The 21,376-nt window shown below is 36.4% G+C and overlaps 3 protein-coding genes across 4 annotated transcripts in view; 1 reads left to right on the top strand and 2 right to left on the bottom strand.

The window, feature by feature from the left end:
- LOC308703442 (inactive dipeptidyl peptidase 10) overlaps positions 1-2,513 on the bottom strand; it is a gene marked incomplete at its 5' end in the record, with an annotated part of 63,819 nt that extends 61,306 nt beyond the window's left edge. The window contains one exon of the mRNA XM_081386917.1: positions 2,475-2,513. Within this exon, the coding sequence (XP_081243043.1) occupies positions 2,475-2,513 (39 nt within the window). The remainder of the gene's footprint in view (positions 1-2,474) is intronic.
- Positions 2,514-4,149: 1,636 nt separating this feature from the next.
- Positions 4,150-15,579, top strand: racgap1 (Rac GTPase activating protein 1). 2 transcript variants are annotated; one of them, XM_081386918.1, is made up of 17 exons: positions 4,150-4,332; positions 4,891-4,981; positions 5,091-5,293; positions 5,382-5,524; positions 7,883-7,952; positions 8,342-8,395; positions 8,480-8,557; positions 8,865-8,982; positions 9,421-9,572; positions 10,236-10,400; positions 10,537-10,632; positions 10,718-10,916; positions 12,072-12,177; positions 12,989-13,121; positions 13,229-13,358; positions 13,457-13,568; positions 14,140-15,464. In XM_081386918.1, exons 2-17 carry the CDS (start codon positions 4,897-4,899, stop codon positions 14,213-14,215), a joined length of 1,920 nt encoding a protein of 639 aa, XP_081243044.1. In that variant the 5' UTR covers positions 4,150-4,332; positions 4,891-4,896; the 3' UTR covers positions 14,216-15,464. The 2 variants fall into 2 exon arrangements, with proteins under 2 accessions (XP_081243044.1, XP_081243045.1); XM_081386919.1 differs by having other exon boundaries at positions 4,154-4,328; positions 14,140-15,579.
- On the bottom strand, positions 14,525-20,607 carry LOC308703453 (uncharacterized protein). The gene is made up of 5 exons (XM_081386932.1): positions 20,361-20,607; positions 19,168-19,273; positions 18,888-18,994; positions 18,255-18,427; positions 14,525-15,956 (listed from the first exon to the last, which is right to left on the bottom strand). Exons 1-5 carry the CDS (start codon positions 20,518-20,520, stop codon positions 15,669-15,671), a joined length of 834 nt encoding a protein of 277 aa, XP_081243058.1. The 5' UTR covers positions 20,521-20,607; the 3' UTR covers positions 14,525-15,668.
- Positions 20,608-21,376: the final 769 nt, after the last annotated feature.

The following is a 21,376-nucleotide window of genomic DNA, read 5'->3' as shown; positions in this document are numbered from 1 at the left end:
CAAGCATTTTGTGTATTTGGCTATATAAGCTGCGGAAGAGAACTGAATTCAGGATCGCTTGATGTTTGAGGTGTGTGCAAGTACAACTCTTTTGACCATGTTTGGGGCAAATATGGACAAAACCAACTTCAAAATTTAAACCGACGGTTGTTTTTTTTTCATATTCGATCCAAACAGGGTTGAAACAACCCAGCATTTTTTAGTGTGTACATTTGCAATATTTTTATAATTTTTATATATTGTGCAGCCCTACTAATTGCACATTGAATTTCATCAGTGCCATAGTTACTTGAAAAACAATTTACAGGAATGGTGCAGAATATTAGTTTTCAGATGTGAAGGGGGAAATACAATGCAAAAGAAACTAATTACTCTGGGTGTTTCTTATCTGCTGGAAACAGAGCAGTATGCACGATCCCACTCACTCTAGATCCATAGAAATAAAATGTATTCTGGAGACATAATAGATTAATATAGAAACTGCACATTGCATGTTATATGACATCTCTTATCTTGCATTTGGCATGAGAGTATTGACAGCCGTTGTGCACCTAGACTTAACTGTTGTTGCTTTTCTACCCCTTTTCTCTGGCCGTTTACCGCCAATCTTTCTACACACTCAGGTTGCTCTTAATGGTCAAAGCACCATGCAGAATATATGCAAATGAGGTGGAGACTACAAAGGGAAGGAGTGATTTGATTATGTTTCAGTTAAAGATGCATCATGAGAGTCATCTGCAACCATCGATGAGAAACACTGCTCCTTCACACTCTCTTACACTTACAAAATTCTAGGCTCTTATACACAAACATTTTAGATGAGAAAGGTGATCATCTTTATCAGTTAAGCATGATGCAAACTCTGACTAATCAAGGAAATACAAATCTGTATTTGAAAGGGATGTGAAAATAATATTTATATGGGTGAAACCTGTCAAGAACATTTCCAAGTCATATTTCACCCCAAAGTCAAAAGAACTAAAAGTTTAGGACCTTTTACATTGACATTTCACAACAATTAAAGTCGGCATGAAACAATAGTCTTTTCTTGTGACGTATATCCGAATAAAACAGCTTTAGAACAATAAAAAACGTAGGGTGGGACTAGATTTTGTGTCTATCGAGATTGTTGTGTTTTGCTGTTGCTGGGATCTCATGTGAGTGACAGGTATTTTTATATTGAATGTACATTCAAGAACAGTTTGTTATGTTATCTGATGTTGAAAATGGGTATTTGTTATCATATTAATTTTTAATTTATTATCGTAATCATTAACACACTGGTTTGTAGCACACATATTTTACTGTTTACTGCACTTTGTTGTCCTAGAGGCTACTGAATCGGAAGTCTCGCACATTCACAGGAAACAGCTTACTTCTGGATTTAAAAATACGGCGGATATCAATATTTGTCATATACTAACTTTGATTTACAGTGATATTTTGAGCTTAATTTTGCTTAACAATGCAAAACAACCCATACAGTAATAAAGAGGTCGTTTTTGTTTTGATGTTTTCTCAGTCACATGACAACAAAATGGCGTTTTACATGTTGCAAACTTTGATATGGCTGACTAAGTTTTTTAAATATTTCATAAAAAGATAAGACTTTTTTAAAAGAAATTATATTTTACAAGGAATTTGGTTCACTGCTTATGTTTTATAAATATATATTGCCAAACTAACATTTCCTTACTTTTCTAGCTGTTTAATGTGACTTGCAACTGCAGCCAAAAAGAAAATCTAACTTTAAACCTTACAAATAATATTAAAATGACCTTTAAACGTTTTTGTCATAGTGTATTCGAGTAATTTTTGTATGCACATAATAGAAATGTTCGTCGTTGAACCATAGAAATTTGTGCAGGCTATGATTGATAACTTGTCTCATTTCAGTTTCTTGGAGAAGATCGCGGCTCTGAGGTAAACGTCCAGCAGCTCTTGCCATCTTCACAGCGAATTTACACCAGTTCAAGTCAGCTATCTGATTCGTTTGCGCCAACAACACACATTTCGAACTCAGATATTAAAATCTTAACGTAGAAGTTGAAACGGCAGCCTGATATTAAGCTTTGTCGGAAAAGCCCTACTTCAATTAATCAATGAGTCACTGGAAAGCACTGCAGTAGTAACTGGTGTGACGGACCGAAACCGACAGAGGGATACGGACAGTTCCTCTGAAAGTATGAATGAAAACCGAGTCGAATCAATGTGACCAACGCATGTGTTGAGCAAGCGTGTTTTTAATATACTTTGACGGATACATGAGTTGAAACAAGCTTAGATACAGTTTATAAAAAGGATTCGAAAGGGTCGTGTGCACAGATTTGTATTCTTTCGCACGTGCACGCGCTCCCTCGCTGCGGCTAGTTCACACAGATGTGTAAAAAAAAAAAGCATCAAAACGCATTTTCTCGTCAGTCTGCATTTAGTCTTTGTTCATGCAAAAGATAAAACATGCTTTTTATCTTTACCAGCTCTGTTGTCATGTTCTGCTGTGTGGTGGCAATCATGTTTGCAGGATTCAGCACCGATATCTCCTGATGCGGTTCACGGATCTTCCAGCACTTGAAAGCCTTGTTTGAGTTGGTGTTGCTGCAAGTTGCACTGCACACCCCACTAGCGGATCTGTTTGATATGATGGTGTAAAGTTGGCCATCCCTCTCTCTCTCTCTCTCTCTCTCTCTCTCTCTCTCTCTCTCTCTCTCTCTCTCTCTCTCTCTCTCTCTCTCTCTCTCTCTCTCTCTCTCTCTCTCTCTCTCTCTCTCTCTCTCTCTCTCTCTCTCTACAGTTACAGTAGGGTATTAATCAAGACAACACGTTGCTTTTTCTGGCTTCAGCCCCTTTTTCGACTTCCACTGTGTCTGAGCGATCAGTCACACTGTGCACACTTGAACAGTGAGCTGGAAGATAGATAGATAGATAGATAGATAGATAGATAGATAGATAGATAGATAGATAGATAGATAGATAGATAGATAGATAGATAGATAGATAGATAGATAGATAGATAGATAGATAGATAGATAGATAGATAGATAGATAGATAGATAGGGTGCATACATCATCCTATTAATAAGGAGAGAGTAGGTAGAAAAATTGAGAGTCACCATACTATTTATAGGGAATAGGCATAAAGAATAAAATATGCATCAACAGAAAGGAAATATTAATTAATTAATTTATCTAATTAATTTATGTATGGCCTACTTAAATTACCAGCATGAAAATCAGCCCAGGACAGGGGTTTTCAATTTTTTATGCCCCAAATATGATCTTCCCCACACAAGGGACCCCCATCCTCCAAAATATAAAAGGCAGCTTGTATGTATAATGACCCGCATTTACACTGTTAAGATTAATATTGTAAATATGTGTAAAATATTGTTTGAAATATAATTTTAGTTTTGATTGTAACATCATATAGTTCTTTTTCCACTCAGAATAATGGTTACTGTATTGTTTTTTTTTATTGTTTTTTTAAACAAATTTAGTTGTTTATTTTAACCTTATTTATTTGGTTAGATTAATTTGTTTTTAATTAGGCTGTTTATTTAGGCTATTTTAAATTTTATACACTGCCTTTCTCTGAACTTTTCCAAAGAGACTTAATTGCTACTCCTGGGCGGTGAAGTCATTCACCCATATTTCATACTTGCACCAACAACAGTGATATTTTCTGAAATCTGGTCTTATTTTACTTCTGTTGTGCGTATTATTATTATTATTTATTTTTTTTTTTTGCAAGGTTTAAATAACAAGATACTAAAGCCAAACAAGAGCCAAATAAATATACTCAGCGAAGAGGGAGCATTTGAATTTGATAGTTTTATAGTTCGATTTTATTATTATTATTATTATTATTATTATTATCATTATAGTTTAGCAAGTGAAAGAGATTGCAATTCCAATTTGTAGCTATAAAGCATTCTATAAGCCTACATATAAATATTATAGTTTGTTTATGGACACCCGATTTTCACGACGCCAACAGTACAGCATGGTACAGCCATAGGGTACAGTAGACTAAAAAAATAAAAAAATAAAAACATGGTACAACCTTTTTTTACAGTCTGTTTTACAGCAGACGCGCTGCATGTACGTCCTGCGTCAACGCGCTTACGTCAGCACGCCCGAGCGGCGATGATTGGCTGGCGGGTAAATTTGAAACGCAACTTCTTTAGACGCTCACGCGCTAACGTTAACAACACATCCGGGTAAACTTGGTTGGACAAACCGGTACTTTGCTGTTGTCCCTGGAAAACATATATGTTCAAGTTATAATCTTACGTTACATCGTTTACACGCAAGGCTGGGCGTCTACAACAGTACGTAAGTTATATTACATGGCAAACCAATGTTTGTTTGTTACTAATGACGAGCCGCTTAGAAAACACATAGTGTTTTACTGTAACTTACTTCTATTGTTCACCATTAACGTTAAACATATTGTGATTTAAACGTGCTTGGACTGTCGTTGTTTACGGTTGTAACGTTACTTTCATCATCCTAGCAAAAACAAGTTTTATAATATTGTATTAATATTGTTATAGTGTAGTACACTTATGTATTTTAAAAGTAAGTTAGGCTATTACTATTTTGTCACTTTATACACTTTCACTGTTTTAGATTGAAACTACTTATATTATTATGTATCTTATGCAGATACATAATATCAATGTTCATTATTGGCCACGCCTATAATATTTTGAATGACCGAAAAGCCACAGATGTCCAAACAGTGGAATGTGTGATCTTGAGATACCAACTTCGTTGAGCAGAAATAAATTCATGGGTCTCAAAAGGATATAACTGGAAGCATATTAAATCTAGCAAGTTGTATGAACTGGTGCACACTGCACACAATTAAAATGTTTTTCTTCAATGCAGGAGGACATGGAGACTGCTGTGATCAATCTTCACAGTGTTTTTGAAAGCCTGCGGGCACAAGCGGATGTTCTCAACGAAAGCATTGAGCCCCGTAAGTACTGGCTGTGTTGAATATTTGAAATAAAATGCATGCATGCTGTAGTACACTGTCTCAATCTCTCCCACTAAATATTCACTGCAATTCTTTGTCTCATCGTCAGAGTTCATTCAGATGGCCTTGAACTTTGAGGACAGTCGTCGTAAATGGCTGAGAGTCGAGCATGAGCTAAATGCATGTAAGGAGGTGCTCACCAAGGCCGAGACAGAGCGAGGAGCATTGGAGGTCAAACTCAAACATGCCCGCAACCAGGTGGATGTGGAGATCCGTCGGAGACAGAAAGCTGAGGCTGACTGTGCAAAACTGGTTTGTAGGCCTCTTTTTGCATGGTACTTGTGCTGTAGACCTGTTCTCTGAATTTAGGCTCAAACCAGACCTTTTTATTCCTCTGCAGGACCGTCAGATCCAGCTCATCCGGGAGCTGTTGGTGACTGAAGGCTCCAGTAACAGCATCCAGTTAAATGAGGAGCAGCGCTCAGCTCTGGCCTTTCTTAATGCCCGTTCCCAGAATCCCACAAACCTCAACACTAGTCGACGGTAAGAGAAAAAGCAACCCATTTTACTTCTGTAATATGATGCTTTTCTGAGTTTTCATTCCATTACTTTTGTAATATTACTATGTATTAGGTCTTTTGTATTGAGGCATGACTTTCAATTAACTTTTAAGTTAAACTGCATAGGGATTGGCTGTATAACCTAAATCTTATTTGTATGTGTCATTTAATGTCGGCATTAAATGAAAATAAATCCTCTCTTTACTAAATTTATGACTACTTTGTCTTTTGAGGCAGCGGCAGAAACATAGGATGCTGGTATGCGTGGCTTTATTCTGTGCTCTTGTCTCTGGTTTCAAAACGTGTCTCTGTTATATTGTCATTTTGTACTCGTCCGACACTTTGAAACAACACAACCTTGTTTATGCAGCGACTTTCAGCATGTTTCCTATAACAACGTCTGACGTTTACGTTTTACGTGGCCTGAGAAAGTCTCACAAACCATGCGAAATCCAATCAGAGCAGTTGGATTGAAACGGATTTCCAGAAATGCGATTTGAATACGATTTCAAACCACATATGTATAGTATGTAGCTCGAAACAGATTTGTAAAAGTCAGATTTCATGTGTTTTTTTGCTAAATCTGATCAGATTTCAGTCAGATATAATAATCCATTATATTCGTTACTTCAGTGTCATCGCAACTTTAACATCATGAATTTGCGTAAAGCTACTTTGAAGCAATGAGTATTGTGTAAAGTGCTATACAAATACCTGGGTTCGTACAATGTGTTTAAAGTGCTTGAAGCACTTGAATTTGACTTTTTCTGTTTGCTCTTTTATGCAATGAAAATTCTAGTGCTTTGTTAATGTTCCCATACTGAAAGTTGACACAGTCATTGCTAGGCCTGTCACGATAACAAATTTTGCTGGACGATAAATTGTCCAAGAAATTATCGCGATAAACGATAATATTGTTGTTCTGAGACCATTTTCATTTCATATAATTATAATGGCATAATAATGCAGGTACACCTTTTCAACGATCTATAAACTTTTATTTCTAAAGAATATTAAACATTGAAAACGGAAAACATTTTAAATATCCCAAAAAATGAACAAAACAACCAAAAACAATGAAAGCAATGGACTCTTAGTGTCTGTTAACAAAATAAATGTCTGTTAATAAATAAAATGAAACAAAATTGCACTTCAAAAAATATTAAACATTAGGCTATAGACATTATTAAAAGTGATACATTCCATAACAGGCAAAACTGACAGTTAGGACCTTTGTAAACAAATAAAAAAAAGCCTCAACAAGCCATATCGCACAATTTTGCACTGTTACTCCTGTTACTTTGTCCTCCTGTTACTTTGCCAAGTGATTGTGTACTGTCGGGAAGGCATGCTACGCACTGAAAATACTTGGTTAGGATTAGGGGTGAGGAGTGCGTGCGTATTACACGCCATAAAGAGCGTATCATATGCACGCAAAAACTATTTTTGGCGTATAAATGGCACGAGAAATAACATTCGTGGTATAGATACGCATTTTCATGTGATCGGGCTCGCTGTCGCAACTCACAACTAGCGTCTTCTCTCTCTCCCGGCAGTAGCCGCAAACACTCCCGCCGGCGCTTTCCCATACAAAGACCATGTGACTGAGCGCCGCGGCGCCGCCTTCTCACACAAAGACCATGCAACTGACAACAAGAGGGTTCACTCCTCCTATACGCTAAAGAACCGAGCGAGAGTGGTCATCCAGTCTCTTTGGTAGAGAGAGAGAGACGAGGAAAACAAACAAGCATGCAAATGGAATTATCGCGGCCGGAAAAATTATCGAGCTCGTTTTTTTTTATCGTGCGATTAATCGACTTATCGACTATCGCGACAGGCCTAGTCATTGCATACTTTGCATGTGCTGCACTTAATTTGTACAATTTTGTTTTAGCTGTTAGTAGATTTTTATTTATCTATTTACCTTTTTTAGGGCTCCCACTCCCATCTGAGCTTTTTTGGATTTGCGCTCTCACGCTAATTTGCCCTGCTTAGAAAATCTGGCCCTTAGAATTGGAAAGATAATAAAGATATTTATTAAGTGAGATCTCTGAATCTGATTATAAAGTAGTGCGTGAAAAGTCCTTGAAAGCCCTGGTTTTTCATTTTACAATATATGTACGAACCCTGAAATAAGATCATTTGAAGCTGGATATTACAGAAATCTGTCAGGATATAATTGAATCATAAAAAGTTGTATTGTTTTTTCTGCTTGAGTGACTGAAAAGGTATTTTTAAAGCGTTTTTAATGTACTCTATCTTCAAAGATTTAATTAAATGTCATAAAAGACATTTCTTACTGCTGTAACCTTCATTTGTTTTTTCACACCGTCTCTTCTAGACTGACCACCATTGATGAATCAGCGTCTATCTTGTCTGACATCAGCTATGATAAAACTGATGATTCTTTGGTATGTCATTTTCTTGAATATTAAAAATATTAAGGTTATATGTGAAGAGTTCAGATGCAAAAGCCTCTAAGTGCCATGATGCCATCTGAAATTTTCTTCTAGAATGATCATTTTTATCAAGCTTGTATATTTAAGTTCACTAATTTCACTTAAATAGCAATGAAAATGACCTATTGTCATTTAAGTGAAATTACTGAACTCAAATACACAAGCTTGATAAAAATGATCATTCTAGAAGAAAATTTCAGATGGCACTTAGAGGCTTTTGCATCTGAACTCTTCATGTATTCCTGTCTCAAACTTGACAGAGAGAAAGAAATTGAATCTTTGAAATTGTGTTAGACTGACTCATCCTTTATTGATTTAATTTGACTTTTCTTTAAATAAAGGACTGGGACTCTTCTGCAGTCAGGACCGTTCGTCTCAAGAAACGGCAAAAGAGAGTAAGCTTCCAAATAAATTCACATTTAATGAAAACACTTCCAAATTTCAAGCAATATCTTATTATTTAATCTGTCTCAATGCAGCGCTCCTCCCGAAACCACACAGAAGGCCCTCCTTCTGGTGCCAAGAGGTCCCGTTCCACCGGCCGCACCTCTGAGAAAGTAAGAGCTGGTTACATAAGCACATGACTGACTGTTTATTATTGGAGAAAGACTCTTTAGTAAAAAAGGCTCCCTGCAGGGCTTTGCTTTAGTCATTAGAGGTATAATGTTTCCACAGTTCTCCCCAGTCCCTACAACCCATTGAAGTATGAATATTGGAAGATTTGGTCTTTTCTTGACATTGTAAAAGCCAAGTTAACAAGCCATTCCCGGGTTGATGTTAATGTCCAGTTAATACCGCCCCTAGTTTAGGTGAATGTGTAGTAAGTAGTTTGACAATTAATTAATTTGAGTTCTGTTTTATCAGGGTAATGAGTCTCTGGTGGCTAAGACCACCGTGACGGTGCCCGCTGGTGGCGGACCCATTGAGGCTGTCACCACAGTGGAGGCTGTTCCGTACTGGACCAGGAGCCGCAGAAAGACTGGTAAGCTCAATACACAAAATTTATTATGGTCATTTTAGAGATTGCAAGTGCAGAGGAAGAGAATATTTGCATGAGTCATTGATTATATGATTCTTGCTATTGATTGAATAATAATGTGCAGGCTGCTGTATTATAAATAAGATTCGCATTGAGTCATGATGTGTGGTTGCCATATCATAAAAATGTGTTGTTTTATTGAACAGGGTCAAAGATTTTTTTTTTTTTTTTTAAATAATTCATTACGTGGTTTGCAGGACTCTGGGGTGTTTTAAATTGACCCCTTGATGAGTCTTTAGCCTTGTACTCTTTTATTTGTTTATATTTGGTCTATTTTGTATAGGCTTTTCTCCTGGTCATTTCTCACACCCCAAGCCTTTGCATTTCTGTTTAAGTATTCTGCAGTAGTTAGCTGTGCTTCTCTCTGCTTTTGTTCTTCAGCTGTTCAGGAGTGGGACACTGCTGACACCGACTCTGTTCAGTCTATGGATGTGTTCCGGCATCCCAGTCAGCCCAATGGAGAGAGCAGAGCAGAGCCCAGCACTCCCCAGGGCAACGGAGGTGTCCGTCTGCATGAGTTTGTCTCCAAAACGGTAGGATACAAATCTTTCTAAGATGCGAAGATGCACTGGATGCATTGCTCTTGAGTCCCAAGTTAGAGGGTTGTTTACTTTTTAGATCATATTTTAAATTATTCATCCATGTATGCGTTTTAAATTTGACCTTGTAAATTAATCAAAATGATAACTGGACCTTCCCAGTGAAACAACAGACTTCTCTCTAGTGAAGTATGCTGGACTTTTCCATTCGTTCAGGCCTGTTACGTGCCAACGCTCTTATAATCAACTCCAAGCTTGCATTTAGGTCTGCCTTCATTCAATCAAAAATTAATGGATAGAACCAAGACCCCACCCAACTTTTTTCCCATCTTTCTTCAGACCATCTGTTTTACTGTGTTTGGAAAAGATCTATCACAACTTTCATTACATCGTGATTAAGGGGGTGTACTTGCACTTGGCGATCTGAACCGTGCCGGAGCACATTTAACCCCCATAGTCTGGTTCGTTTGACTTTTGCCATGATCATAGTAAAAAGCTAAATATCTGGCCGTATTTTATCTGAAATGTCCACCCCAAATAAAATAAAAAAATGATATAAAACAATGTAATTTCCCATTATAATCAGTGAAGTTGTCTAGATAGGTTAGCAGTGGCCCCTGTTTATAGTTTATATCTGCCTGGCTTTTTGTTTTTTAGGTGATCAAGCCAGAGTCTTGTGTGCCATGTGGTAAGAGGATCAAATTTGGGAAGATCTCTCTGAAGTGCAGGGACTGCCGTGTTGTGTCCCACCCCGAATGCCGCGAGCGCTGCCCTCTGCCCTGCATTCCAAACATGACTGGGACTCCAGTCAAAAGTGGAGAGGTGACAAATCTATATGAATCTTTATCATCCAACTTGAGTATTTTCTCCCTCTTTTACAATCTGAAATTAAGTTTAAACTAAATGGTTGTGTTGTACTCTTCATTAAACATATCAACCTGGTGTGATTTTTCGATAGGGCACCCTTGCAAGCTACGTGTCCTCCACTTCTCCCATGATCCCTTCACTAGTGGTGCACTGCGTTAATGAGATTGAGCAGAGAGGCCTACATGAGGTAAGTTGATAAAGATGCTGGATTCAGTCTAGAACACTGGACAACAAGACCAATACGTTCTGAAAACCTGCATATCTCTTGGCAGACTGGTCTGTACCGGGTGTCTGGCTCCGATCGAGTGGTCAAGGAGCTGAAAGAGAAGTTCCATCGTGGGAAAACCGCTCCCCTGCTCAGCAAGGTGGATGATATCCATGTCATCACAGGCCTCCTCAAGGACTTCCTGAGGAACCTCAAAGAACCCCTGTTAACCTTCCGCCTCAACCGTGCCTTCATGGATGCTGCTGGTTAGTGTTGGTGTATGAATGTACACTACCATTCAAAGGTTTAGGATCGTTACGAGGGCTGTGCGCGGAATTTATTTTTTTGTTTTAATTTATTTATTTTTTTAAATTGTTTTTAAAATGTGGCCGATTCTATATAGATTCTCAAAAGCCACGAACCCGATTATTTTTTTCCATATTTATTTCCGCAAACATTGAACATTATCTGATTAACATCAATCTTATTTCTAGTCTTCTTGTTAATCAAACTACAAAAGACAGGGAAGATCACTCCCTGCTCTTCACTGAATAACTTTTTTGTAACTTTATTTAATTTGTACTGTGAAGATTACATGCAGTGTTATTTTACATTGGATTACTTTGTTCAATTTCTGTACTTGGAAAACTATTGTTAGACAAACCTGAAAAACTTTTAAAAGCACTGGTTATTTCATTTGTGTCTTTGTTCTATTGCATTTATTTATTTGTGCCATTTGCTTGTAGTTTATTTAGTTTTATTATTTATAATTATCAAAAACAATAACTAGGCCTATTTTATTCAGTTATTACTACTTTTTTTTGCGGTGGGGCCAGTGAAAATTTAATTAATTGAATTAAATCGAGAATCAAATCGAATTAAGATCTTGTGAATCGAAATCTAATCGGAACTGATACTGATACTCACATCTGAATTGATACTGAGCCCTAATCAGTATGATTTTTAAAAAGTCTCATGCTCACCAAGACTGCATTTATTTGATAAAAAAAACAGCAACATTGTGAAAGAAATACTGTTTAAAATAACTTATTTTAATACTAAGTGACATGTATTCCTGTGATGGCAAAGCTACACTTTCAGCATCGTTACCCCAGGCTTCATTGTCACATGATCCTTGAGAAATCATTCTAATATGCTGATTTGCTGCTAAAACATTTCTTATAAATGTTGTTCAATTATCAAGTTGTGCTGCTTAGTATTTTTGTTTTTTATTAAATATTTAATTTTCTTTATAGAAAGTTTAAAAGAACAGTATTTGATAAATTTAATGTGTCCTTGCTGAATAAAATAATTAATTACTTATCTTACTGACCCCAAAATGTTGATCTGTGGTGTACTTGGGAAGATGGGTGTGTTAATATTAGTACACTCAATAGTAATCATTCACTCTGTTCTCATAGAGCTGTCTGATGATGACAACAGCATTGCCTTAATATATCAGAACATCAGTGATCTTCCACAGCCCAACAGAGACACTCTGGCCTTCCTCATCATTCATTTGCAGAGGTAAACATCATACACCTTCTCTGATTCTACTGTCTGGTTTATTGCCTGTGCCATTTGTAAATATGTTTTCATTATTAAAGTTAACACTTACACTAACATTTGTAACTTTAAAGGAATATTTCAGGTTCAAAGCAATTTGATCAGTTTGTTAAAAACTGCATTTGGGGGCAATTACCCTGGCGAAAAGCAGAAATATGAAGCCTCTATTTAAGCATTACCTTAATAAGTATGATGGTCATACTCCTGACATAGTGTTGCAATTTTAATTTATGCTGCTGTAAATGCTCTATCTAGCATTCTGTTGAAAAAAGGTTTAATCTGGAAGTTTAATTTTTGATTTTCTTTTTTTAAACAACATAAAAGCATTCGATTACCTTGATAGGCAATGTTTCTACAATAACACAAAACATTCATATTGTGGTTACGAAATTGTTACCAGATATTATGGCATCAATTCTGGAAACAATATTTAAAATGAGTTTCCCTGTTTTTTAACAGCAACCGTGTACAATGTAACATATGGAGCTAAATAAGGAACTACCTTGCAGTCCATTTACAGTTCAATAAGTGTCATTGTATGGTTTTGAAGTATTCAGGCCATTTACACCAAATTAAAAAGCTATTACATATCTTTTTTTAATTATTATAATTTGTGTAATTTTCCTCAGTTAAGTACCACTATCAATCCAGCTTAATTTAGAGCAACATTCTTGTATTTGATATATTAAAACCCAGCACTTCTCTCTCTCTCTCTGAAGTTTTTAGGCTGTGAGACTTTATTTAACTTGGGTTTTATTTCTGTCATCATTAGAGTGGCCCAGAGCACAGATACAAAGATGGACAGCACTAATCTGGCTCGTGTATTTGGACCTACGATTGTGGGTCATGCCGTGCCCGACCCAGAGCCAATGACCATCCTGCAAGACACAAAACGACAGCCAAAAGTAAGTGCTCATGGCTGAAGGTCCCCACTTTTCTTTTCCCCATTGGGTCTAGTTTGTAAATGTATGGTGTTTTGGACCAGTTTTTCACCAAGCTCTTTCTCTCCCAGGTGGTTGAGCGTCTCCTCGGTCTGCCTGTGGAGTACTGGAGTCAGTTTATGAACAGCAACAACGACCAAGCTCACAACAATCACATGATCATTGAGAACCCCAATGTCCACGCAACTCCTGATCAGAAAAGTATGAATTTCACATCCAAACATTTAACAAAACTATTTCCAAAACATCACCTGTCCGATGGTGATATTCTATAACAACATGCTTTCTTTGTGCTCTAGCAAGTATGTTTGGGCCCGTGACAACACCTGACCAGCAGATGAGCAAGACCCCATCGTCCAGCTCTCTCTCCCAACGCATGAAGAACGCAACTCTCAACGCAATCACTCCAAAGTATGTTTGAACCTTACCAGGTTTTATAGTAGTGAGTAGTGATCGACCGATATTGATTTTTTTTATGACCGATACTAATTATTTGCATGTTTATGTGCCCGATAACCGATATGCAGAACCGATATTTATTTACTGTTATACTTCTGTTTTTGACACAATTATTACAACACAAATGAACTGAACAAACCATTTTATTTATAACAATCACTCCCTCCTTGCATACAATTTTTTTTTTATATTTATACACAAATAAATAGGGGTCTGAATCCAAAACATAAAGTGAACTGTTACTAAGTGTCTTTGTTTAAAAATAAAAGCTTTGAGGTAAAAAATAAAGCACAAAAATTATTCTAAAATATTGGAAAAAAAAAAATCTAAATTACCTGAATTTTTTTTTTTTTTTTTTTGCATAGCTATTTTAGTAGTGTAACTTATTATATTACAAAACCGATACCCGATTATTGGAAAATGCTTAAATATCGGGAAAAATATTGGTAAACCGATACATCGGTCGATCACTAGTAGTGAGTATTTGTGAGCTAACCTTTATGAACATCCGTTCTGTTTTCAGGTTTGCTAGCAGGAGCAGAGCTCCAGTCAGCGTCTCTCGCCAGGGGAACTTCTTCGCCTCTCCTCTCCTGAAGTAGCCCTGAAGCAGCTCTTCATGGCTAAGAGTTTTTCTTTTCTTTGGGAAACAGCTGCAATATATTACATTGTCCTACTAGCATATATTATGTCTGATTTGTCCATCAATTCAACCATAGTAACGCTACTCTTTTTATATTACCTCTTTTTAGTTTTCTTGTAACATTTGTATTTTAGTCACTTTTAAATGTTTTAATGTACTATTAACATCCTCACAACCAAAGCGATGGGCTGGTATAAGCACTTCCATCAGTCACTGAATCCTCATAGAATAACAGAATCTGCATCAGTTTGGGAGTTCTTTATCAAGAAACCTGAACTTGATTGTAGCATCTAGAACAAAAAGGTTATGCTTTATGCAGGATTTGTATAGCGTAATCTACAACTGTAACCTTGTTTGTACATTCTAATTTGATGCTTTACCTTAAATCCTAATCTCTTGGAGGGTTCAAGGTTGTGACTATCAGATTATACTATATAGTGTAAACTGTGTTTTTAAACATGGTCAAGCTTAAATTTCACTGCCAGTAGGTAGAGAATTTGTGTTAAATGATGATGATGCTGCTGATGATGTTTTGAATTTGTTTAAATGATCCATTTATGGTGTTTGAAATGCATTGAACCCTATGAGTTGTTTATAGGGGGATTCAGGACAGCAAGAAAATTAAGATTTGCATGCAAAAACACTTGGTTGCTGTGGTGGGCATTTTAGCTTTCATAAATGAACATGGCCAGAATTATTTCAGATTTTCACAATGGCATTGATTTGTTTATATGCAGTTCTGTCTCAGTTTATTTAATTATATACCGTATTTAAAGCAGAAGCAAAAAAGGTGCCCTCTGGGAGAATTGACTGATTTTGAAGCATCTAATGTACCTATAGTAGAAAAGATTTGGACTGATTGGATGCTTTTCACTGTATGCAATGAATCATTTCTTTCAGTGGTGCAGTGTTTCTGGAGCAGTAGTCGTGTGCATTACTAACCTGTCAAGTTTTTATTGTTTTCAAAGAGCAACTGTTTATTATGTTGAACATTGGAGTTGATATCAATTCTAGTTGCTTTTCAATTTGAGTGGTGTGGCATTTTGTAAGACTTGTGCTGTTTGTAAAATACATTCATTTATTGCAAGTCCATTGTGTCTTTTTTTAACATTGTATTGGGGTTTAGAGTTAAAAGTGGTGAGATGTAAATGTTCACATTTAAAATACGATACAAAATCACTGAGGCACAAAGTGTGCCAGAATGTTAGATGACTGGGTAGTTGAATCAATGGGAAAAGTACGTATAGATTTCTTGAAGAAAGTTCTTAAGCATTGCAAAATAAATATGTGTATTGAAACTGTTATAATTAAACTTGATTTAGGGCTGAGGACATACATATAGTTTTTTTTTACTCTCACTTAGGTGTCTACATCAGACATTCACATAAGCTTTCAAGTGCTGTAAATATGCTTTATTCTCCTTTAAACTTGGGAAAGGGCCAAAGGAGGGGAGTGTTCTTGATGTAGTTCTGGAAAGCCGGGTCTGATCCCCATTTCTTCATAGCTTGCTTCTCAAGGATGGGGATCCCACTAACGTGTCTCAGTAAGAACCAGACGAAGAGCGGAGAAACTGCACTGAGGTATTGAGGTCCGCGCATGACGGAGGAAGCGGACAGGAACAGCCCTGACCATTGCAAGATCTCCCCCAGGTAGTTCGGATGTCTGCTGTATGCCCACAGTCCATGACTAATAAACTTTCCCTGCAAAAACATGCAAAGTTATAGGATTATTATAGGCCTTTGCCCCATGACATTAATTAAAATGTCACTTGCAAATAATAAGCAGGATTTCTTGTAGCGAGTGTAATTTCTGCATTACTCCCCCTGTCTGCCATTAATCTGACAAACAGCCTACCCCACAGTTGGTTATGCCAAAAGAGCTGTTGCAGGCTGACTCCCCCTTCTGCCATTGGTTGGCCAAACATATCCCCACTCCAAATGCACATGGTCGGTTAAGCCAATATAGGGGTGCGTCTTAATCAGCTCCCGAGCTCATTAATCAGTATATTGTGTTCACAAATTCGGGCACTGGTAGGACAGTAAAAGGACGCTGGCTCACTACACAATGGGACACTGATGACTCTATTTCTGGTGACATGACAACATCCTCATTGTACAAAATCATAACTGTTTTTTATGAACAACAGCAAAGCTGATGTATTTCTAAAATTCATTGTAATGTTATTTTAAGTATTATGATAAATATTTTGCTAGTTACATATAGTATAGAACATTTCAGCCGAAAATAAACTGTAAATGTTAGCTAGGTTATGTTCATTACCTGTCTGGCGATGTATGTTTATGATGACATAATGGTTTGTATTTTAAAAAACATCTATCGCGTGTCATTATGTGTTCTGAGTTGGCTCACATGATTTAAGTTTTGTGTTTCAGAACTTCCGTAAGCTTATAAAATAAATAAAATAAGCTTTTATATATATAAAAAAAAAAAAAAAAACACCTAATTACTTCTTGTGGCCTGCGTATTCACAACGAGTACAAATAGCGATGCAGATTAACACTAGGCGATTTCCTAGGCAGATACTGACTTATATATTAAGGACTATATTAGGGGGAAGCACAGGCAAAGCACTGCTACTTGGGCGTGATATCTCTGCGCCCAAGTAGCAGTGCTTCGCCTGTGCTTCCCCCTAATATAGTCCCAAGTCAGTATCTGCCTAGGAAATCGCCTAGTGTTAATCTGCATCGCTATTTGTACTCGTTGTGAATACGCAGGCCACAAGAAGTAATTAGGTGTTTTTTTTTTTTTTTTTATTACTTTTACTCACATGCTAGCTGGCAACAAAGGATTCCATTCATTATGCTAAGCTAAGCTAGCGCCGACCCTGTCAAACTAAAACAATGCATGCACTGAGACAAAAATGCATTTGCCCACCTAACTAAATGTAGGAAAGAAGGTGAATAAGCCCTATTTCAAAAAACGGTGGAGTGTTCCTTTAAAATGTCCGACTCCCTGGTCAGTGCCCTGACTACTGAACTAGGGAGCTGATTGAGACATACCCTAGCTGTTTCATGCTGACTCCCCGTCTGCCATTGGTTGGACAAACAGATAGCCCTATTATGCCAATTTAGATGTTTCAGTATGTTAAAAACTTTTTTTTTTTTTTAAGAACACACAAATGGTTCACATTTAGTTGTTTTTAGTATATTTAGCCCATATGAAAAAATATGCCATTATTCTTTAACCCTCTGGTATTCCACACTTAGGGCTCACACTTCCTCAGTGGTTAAAACAGACTAAAGACAATAAACGTAAAAAATTCGAATGAAATTAATGTACGATATTTTGTTTCAATTAATTTATTCTTTTATATTTCATGGCACTAGACAATATTCACCTCAAAATTAGGCAGCATGTATTATGTATTATTATTTTCAATTAATACAGTATAATATAGCAAAGGTATTAAAAAAAAAAACAGATTAGTGCCATCTGCTGGAAGAAATAAAGAAAATCATATGTAATACCATTGCGTAACCACTAGATGCCTGTATAGCCAATATATAGGGCTGTGTTTTTCTCAGTTGCTAATAAGAATAATTATTTAATAATTAGTAATTACTAATTACTAATAAATAATTAGTAATTACTTACTTTTATTATGTTTTGCATTTGGATATATATATATATTTAGACATTATCAAAGACTACTTTGTTGCTGATTTGTAGATTGCACCCCAAAAAATTGTTCATGTCTACATTTGTTTGTGTATTCTCATGGCAAGTGCCACAAAAGTCACCAAGATTTGGTAAAAAATTTTCAAAACACATGTTCTTTTGGTTTATTATGATGACCAAAGACAACCAGAGGGTTAAGAAAAACCAGTTTGATCCAGTTTGTAATCTGTCAAGAGTGCAGGCCTCATAAAACTGTAATTATGTTAAAATATATTTTTATGATATGAATTGTCATAATTTAGCTTTCACAACTGAGTATTCTTATCAGCGTATTATTATCAGTGCATGTAATTACTCACAACATTATCTGGATCACTCTTAAAATTCCACTTCTGCTGGTCGGCAATGGCCTCTGTAGCAAAACCCAGCCCCCATATTCCCCAACCGATGTAGTCACGTGGGCCAAGGGGCTCGTCCCTTCTCTCACTGTTTAGAATTAGGGTGGGCAAGAGGGTAACAAATACCCACACAGCTGGAAAGAAGGAGAAACAAGTTTCAAGTGGCAGTCTATTACTCTTCTGGGTTTAGTAGAATTTCTTTTTAGAGTTACTTTCCTAATTCTTTTTTTTTTTGTGACATTATTTAAGTGTGATGTTTAAAGATTGGACAAGTATGGCCTGCTGCAGCCACCAATTAACAGTAACTATGCAAATAATAAATAATGTAATAGAATAGATGCAAAATAATTTACATACACTTATTTGATTCAAAACAGAATAGAATAGAGATATAGGATGGGATAGGTTGAATGATTTTGTGATATAGAATAGAACAGTATAGAATAGGTGCAAAACTTCTCCTTATGTGATTCATAATACAATTACTTTCCTATTTGTCTCTTTTTGTTGTGATAAGGATTGGACACGTATGGCAAACTTCAGCCATCAATTAGCAGTAACTATGCAAATAATCAATAGCCTTAGTTGAAATACCTTGCATGGTCCAGTACACAAAGAATGTCCCAGGGCTGTCTCTGACATTGTTAAACCTCCGGTCTTGTCCTTCCTTTAGGATTCTAAGAAAGAGAAATGTCCCAAGTCTGCAGGACAAGGCCCGATCTGTTACTTATTGACTTATTAACCAGACCTTAATAGATACTTTAATACAACATGAAGCTGGACTGACTTCACTTTTATTAACGCTGTTAAAGCAACAAGACTCCAATAAATAGACACGTCTTTTGTTATAGATCACTTTATCTATCTATCTTACCTCAGTCCCCAGGCAGTAACAAGTCCAGTTTGTACGTTCTGTCTAAGGTGTCCATTTCCGCCCCATACACGACTCAGATGAGCCAGCAATATATAGGTACCAGATCCTACAAAACAACAAAATTAATTTATGGTTAAACTGATAAGGCATTCAGTATCCCTCCAGATATGGGCAGAGCAGCCAGTCACCTGTGTCCGTCCATTTTAAAAGTGAGGCGTGTTCACTGAATATTTTACCAATGAACATAGAGACAATTGGTAGCAAAGTTCAAGGATTCTCAAGAACACACTTCTCAGAGAGAAAGAAAGAGGGAATAGCACTCAGGAACCTGGGTTTGAAAAACTGAAATGGTTGGATAATTGTTGTACTCCATTGAAAAGAAATGCATATTGAATGCTGACAGGTAAGTAGAAGCTAAAGTTATTTTTTATGTAGAAAAAAAGAATTTTCCTTACATGGATAATCACATCCTAATGTTCTCAAGGTATGATCACTTTCTACATGCAATGAATAAAATTATAATCAGTGTAACTGTCAAAATGTTTAATATATGCTTTATAAAACTGTTTATATATAAGTTTAAAATGTATGTTTCAGTGTTAATATAACTGATTTTCGAGGTCTATGCATCATTTATAATAATTAAATAACATATATTATTGCACATGTAGTTATTTATATAAAAGATCACATATCCGAATTAACGTCGTTATTTTTTTTTCCATCCGTTTTTGACAAGTCCCGCCTCTAGCTGAATGATTGACAGTGACGTATCCATAGTTTGGCCAATCAAGCGACGACTACTCTGTAGTCATTTGTCTGATTGGTTAAAATGACGCCTTGTCGGCTGGGGGAAATCATGCTTTTCAGTAAGCTGGTTTAAGAGCACGTCTTGTGGGTGGAGACGTATTTACGGTGGTTTCACAACACCTCATTGTAGTTTAGATAACCACCGTCTCGTAATACATTTTGATAACAACCTATTTTTCACAATAAACAAGTTAAAGACGTCGCTTGTGTTGCGACTTGCGACCCAACGAAACACATACAACATTCTTTAAGACGAAATACCATGTGTGCAATCTGTGCATACTAATGCATAAACATGACAAAACCGACGAAAGCGAAAGCAACAGATATTATATTACTATATCAAGATCGTGATTACTACGCCTTTTGGATAAATTATTTACCTGCCAAGTCGTAAAACTTTTCAGTTTTGAATGCAGACGCTAGTGACCATCCGACCCACTGAACGGCCAGGTCGATGGCTGCACATTTGGCCAACGTGCTTCCCATCATCATCTCCAGCTGGTTCTGAAGTAACAATGTTACAAACTCGAGCTCAAACATACAACCCTATAGAAAAAATACGGCAGAGCAAAGTTCATAACATACACACTTAAGTGAGGAGGAGTGGCCAATGCTGATTCTGTGCGTAAGGTGGCTTATGGGAACCGTAGTTTGAGAATCCACAATGCTTTTTATGTATTAGGTAATGCTTGAATAGAATAGAATAGAAATTCAGAATAGAATAGAAATACCCTTAATGGACCCATAACAGTAGCCTAGAACAGAACACTATATAAAGCAATATACATGCAAAATTGTACTTCCACATATTTGATTCAGAATAGAATAGAACAAGTTGAATGTTTGATCTTCATTGTGTGATATGAAATACAATAGAATAGTATAAAATAGGTACAAAGGTGACACACTTCTACTTATCTCTTTTATTACATTTAGTGGGCTACTTTTTACAATATAGATTGTTTCTAAGCAGCTTCAAAGTAATAAACAGGAAAATAATGGTGTTAATGTTGCAAAATTCATCTTCACTTTTAGCTGTGTAGCAGCTCTAAAGAAGATAATAGTGTCATTATTCAGCTCAGTTCAATATATAATATAATATAATATAATATAATATAATATAATATAATATAATATAATATAATATAATTTCAATGTTCTGACTCCACTAGTGGGCCCTTACACCAAATACCCATTCACAATGAAATATGACTCAGGGGCCGCCACAGTGCTGTAAAGATAAGAAATTTATGACTTATGACTGTAAAAAAACAAAAAACAGGAGAAGGTGTGTTTGGGCTCAGACAGAATACAGGCGAAGATAAAGATGCCAAGTCAACTGTCTTTTGCTCTAAAACGTTCCTTTTATTCTCCAGGGTTGGCCATTTAATTTAAA

The sequence above is a fragment of the Scardinius erythrophthalmus genome, assembly GCF_964197995.2.
Source record: "Scardinius erythrophthalmus genome assembly, chromosome: 15".
Classification (NCBI taxonomy): Eukaryota; Metazoa; Chordata; class Actinopteri; order Cypriniformes; family Leuciscidae; genus Scardinius; species Scardinius erythrophthalmus.
The sequence above is the reverse complement of the archived record's forward strand: the minus strand, read 5'-3'. Positions and strand labels throughout refer to the sequence as shown.

Coding starts and splice junctions, on each gene's coding strand:
- racgap1 (XM_081386919.1), top strand. CDS start 4,897: ATGGAGACTGCTGTGATCAATCTTCACAGTGTTTTTGAAAGCCTGCGG. Junction 7,953..8,341: donor ATAAAACTGATGATTCTTTG/GTATGTCATTTT, acceptor CTTTAAATAAAG/GACTGGGACTCTTCTGCAGT. Junction 8,983..9,420: donor CAGGAGCCGCAGAAAGACTG/GTAAGCTCAATA, acceptor TTTGTTCTTCAG/CTGTTCAGGAGTGGGACACT.
- LOC308703453 (XM_081386932.1), bottom strand. CDS start 20,520: ATGTTTGAGCTCGAGTTTGTAACATTGTTACTTCAGAACCAGCTGGAG. Junction 18,428..18,887: donor TGTGTACTGGACCATGCAAG/GTATTTCAACTA, acceptor CCTTCTTTCCAG/CTGTGTGGGTATTTGTTACC. Junction 15,957..18,254: donor AGAGTGATCCAGATAATGTT/GTGAGTAATTAC, acceptor ATGTTTTTGCAG/GGAAAGTTTATTAGTCATGG.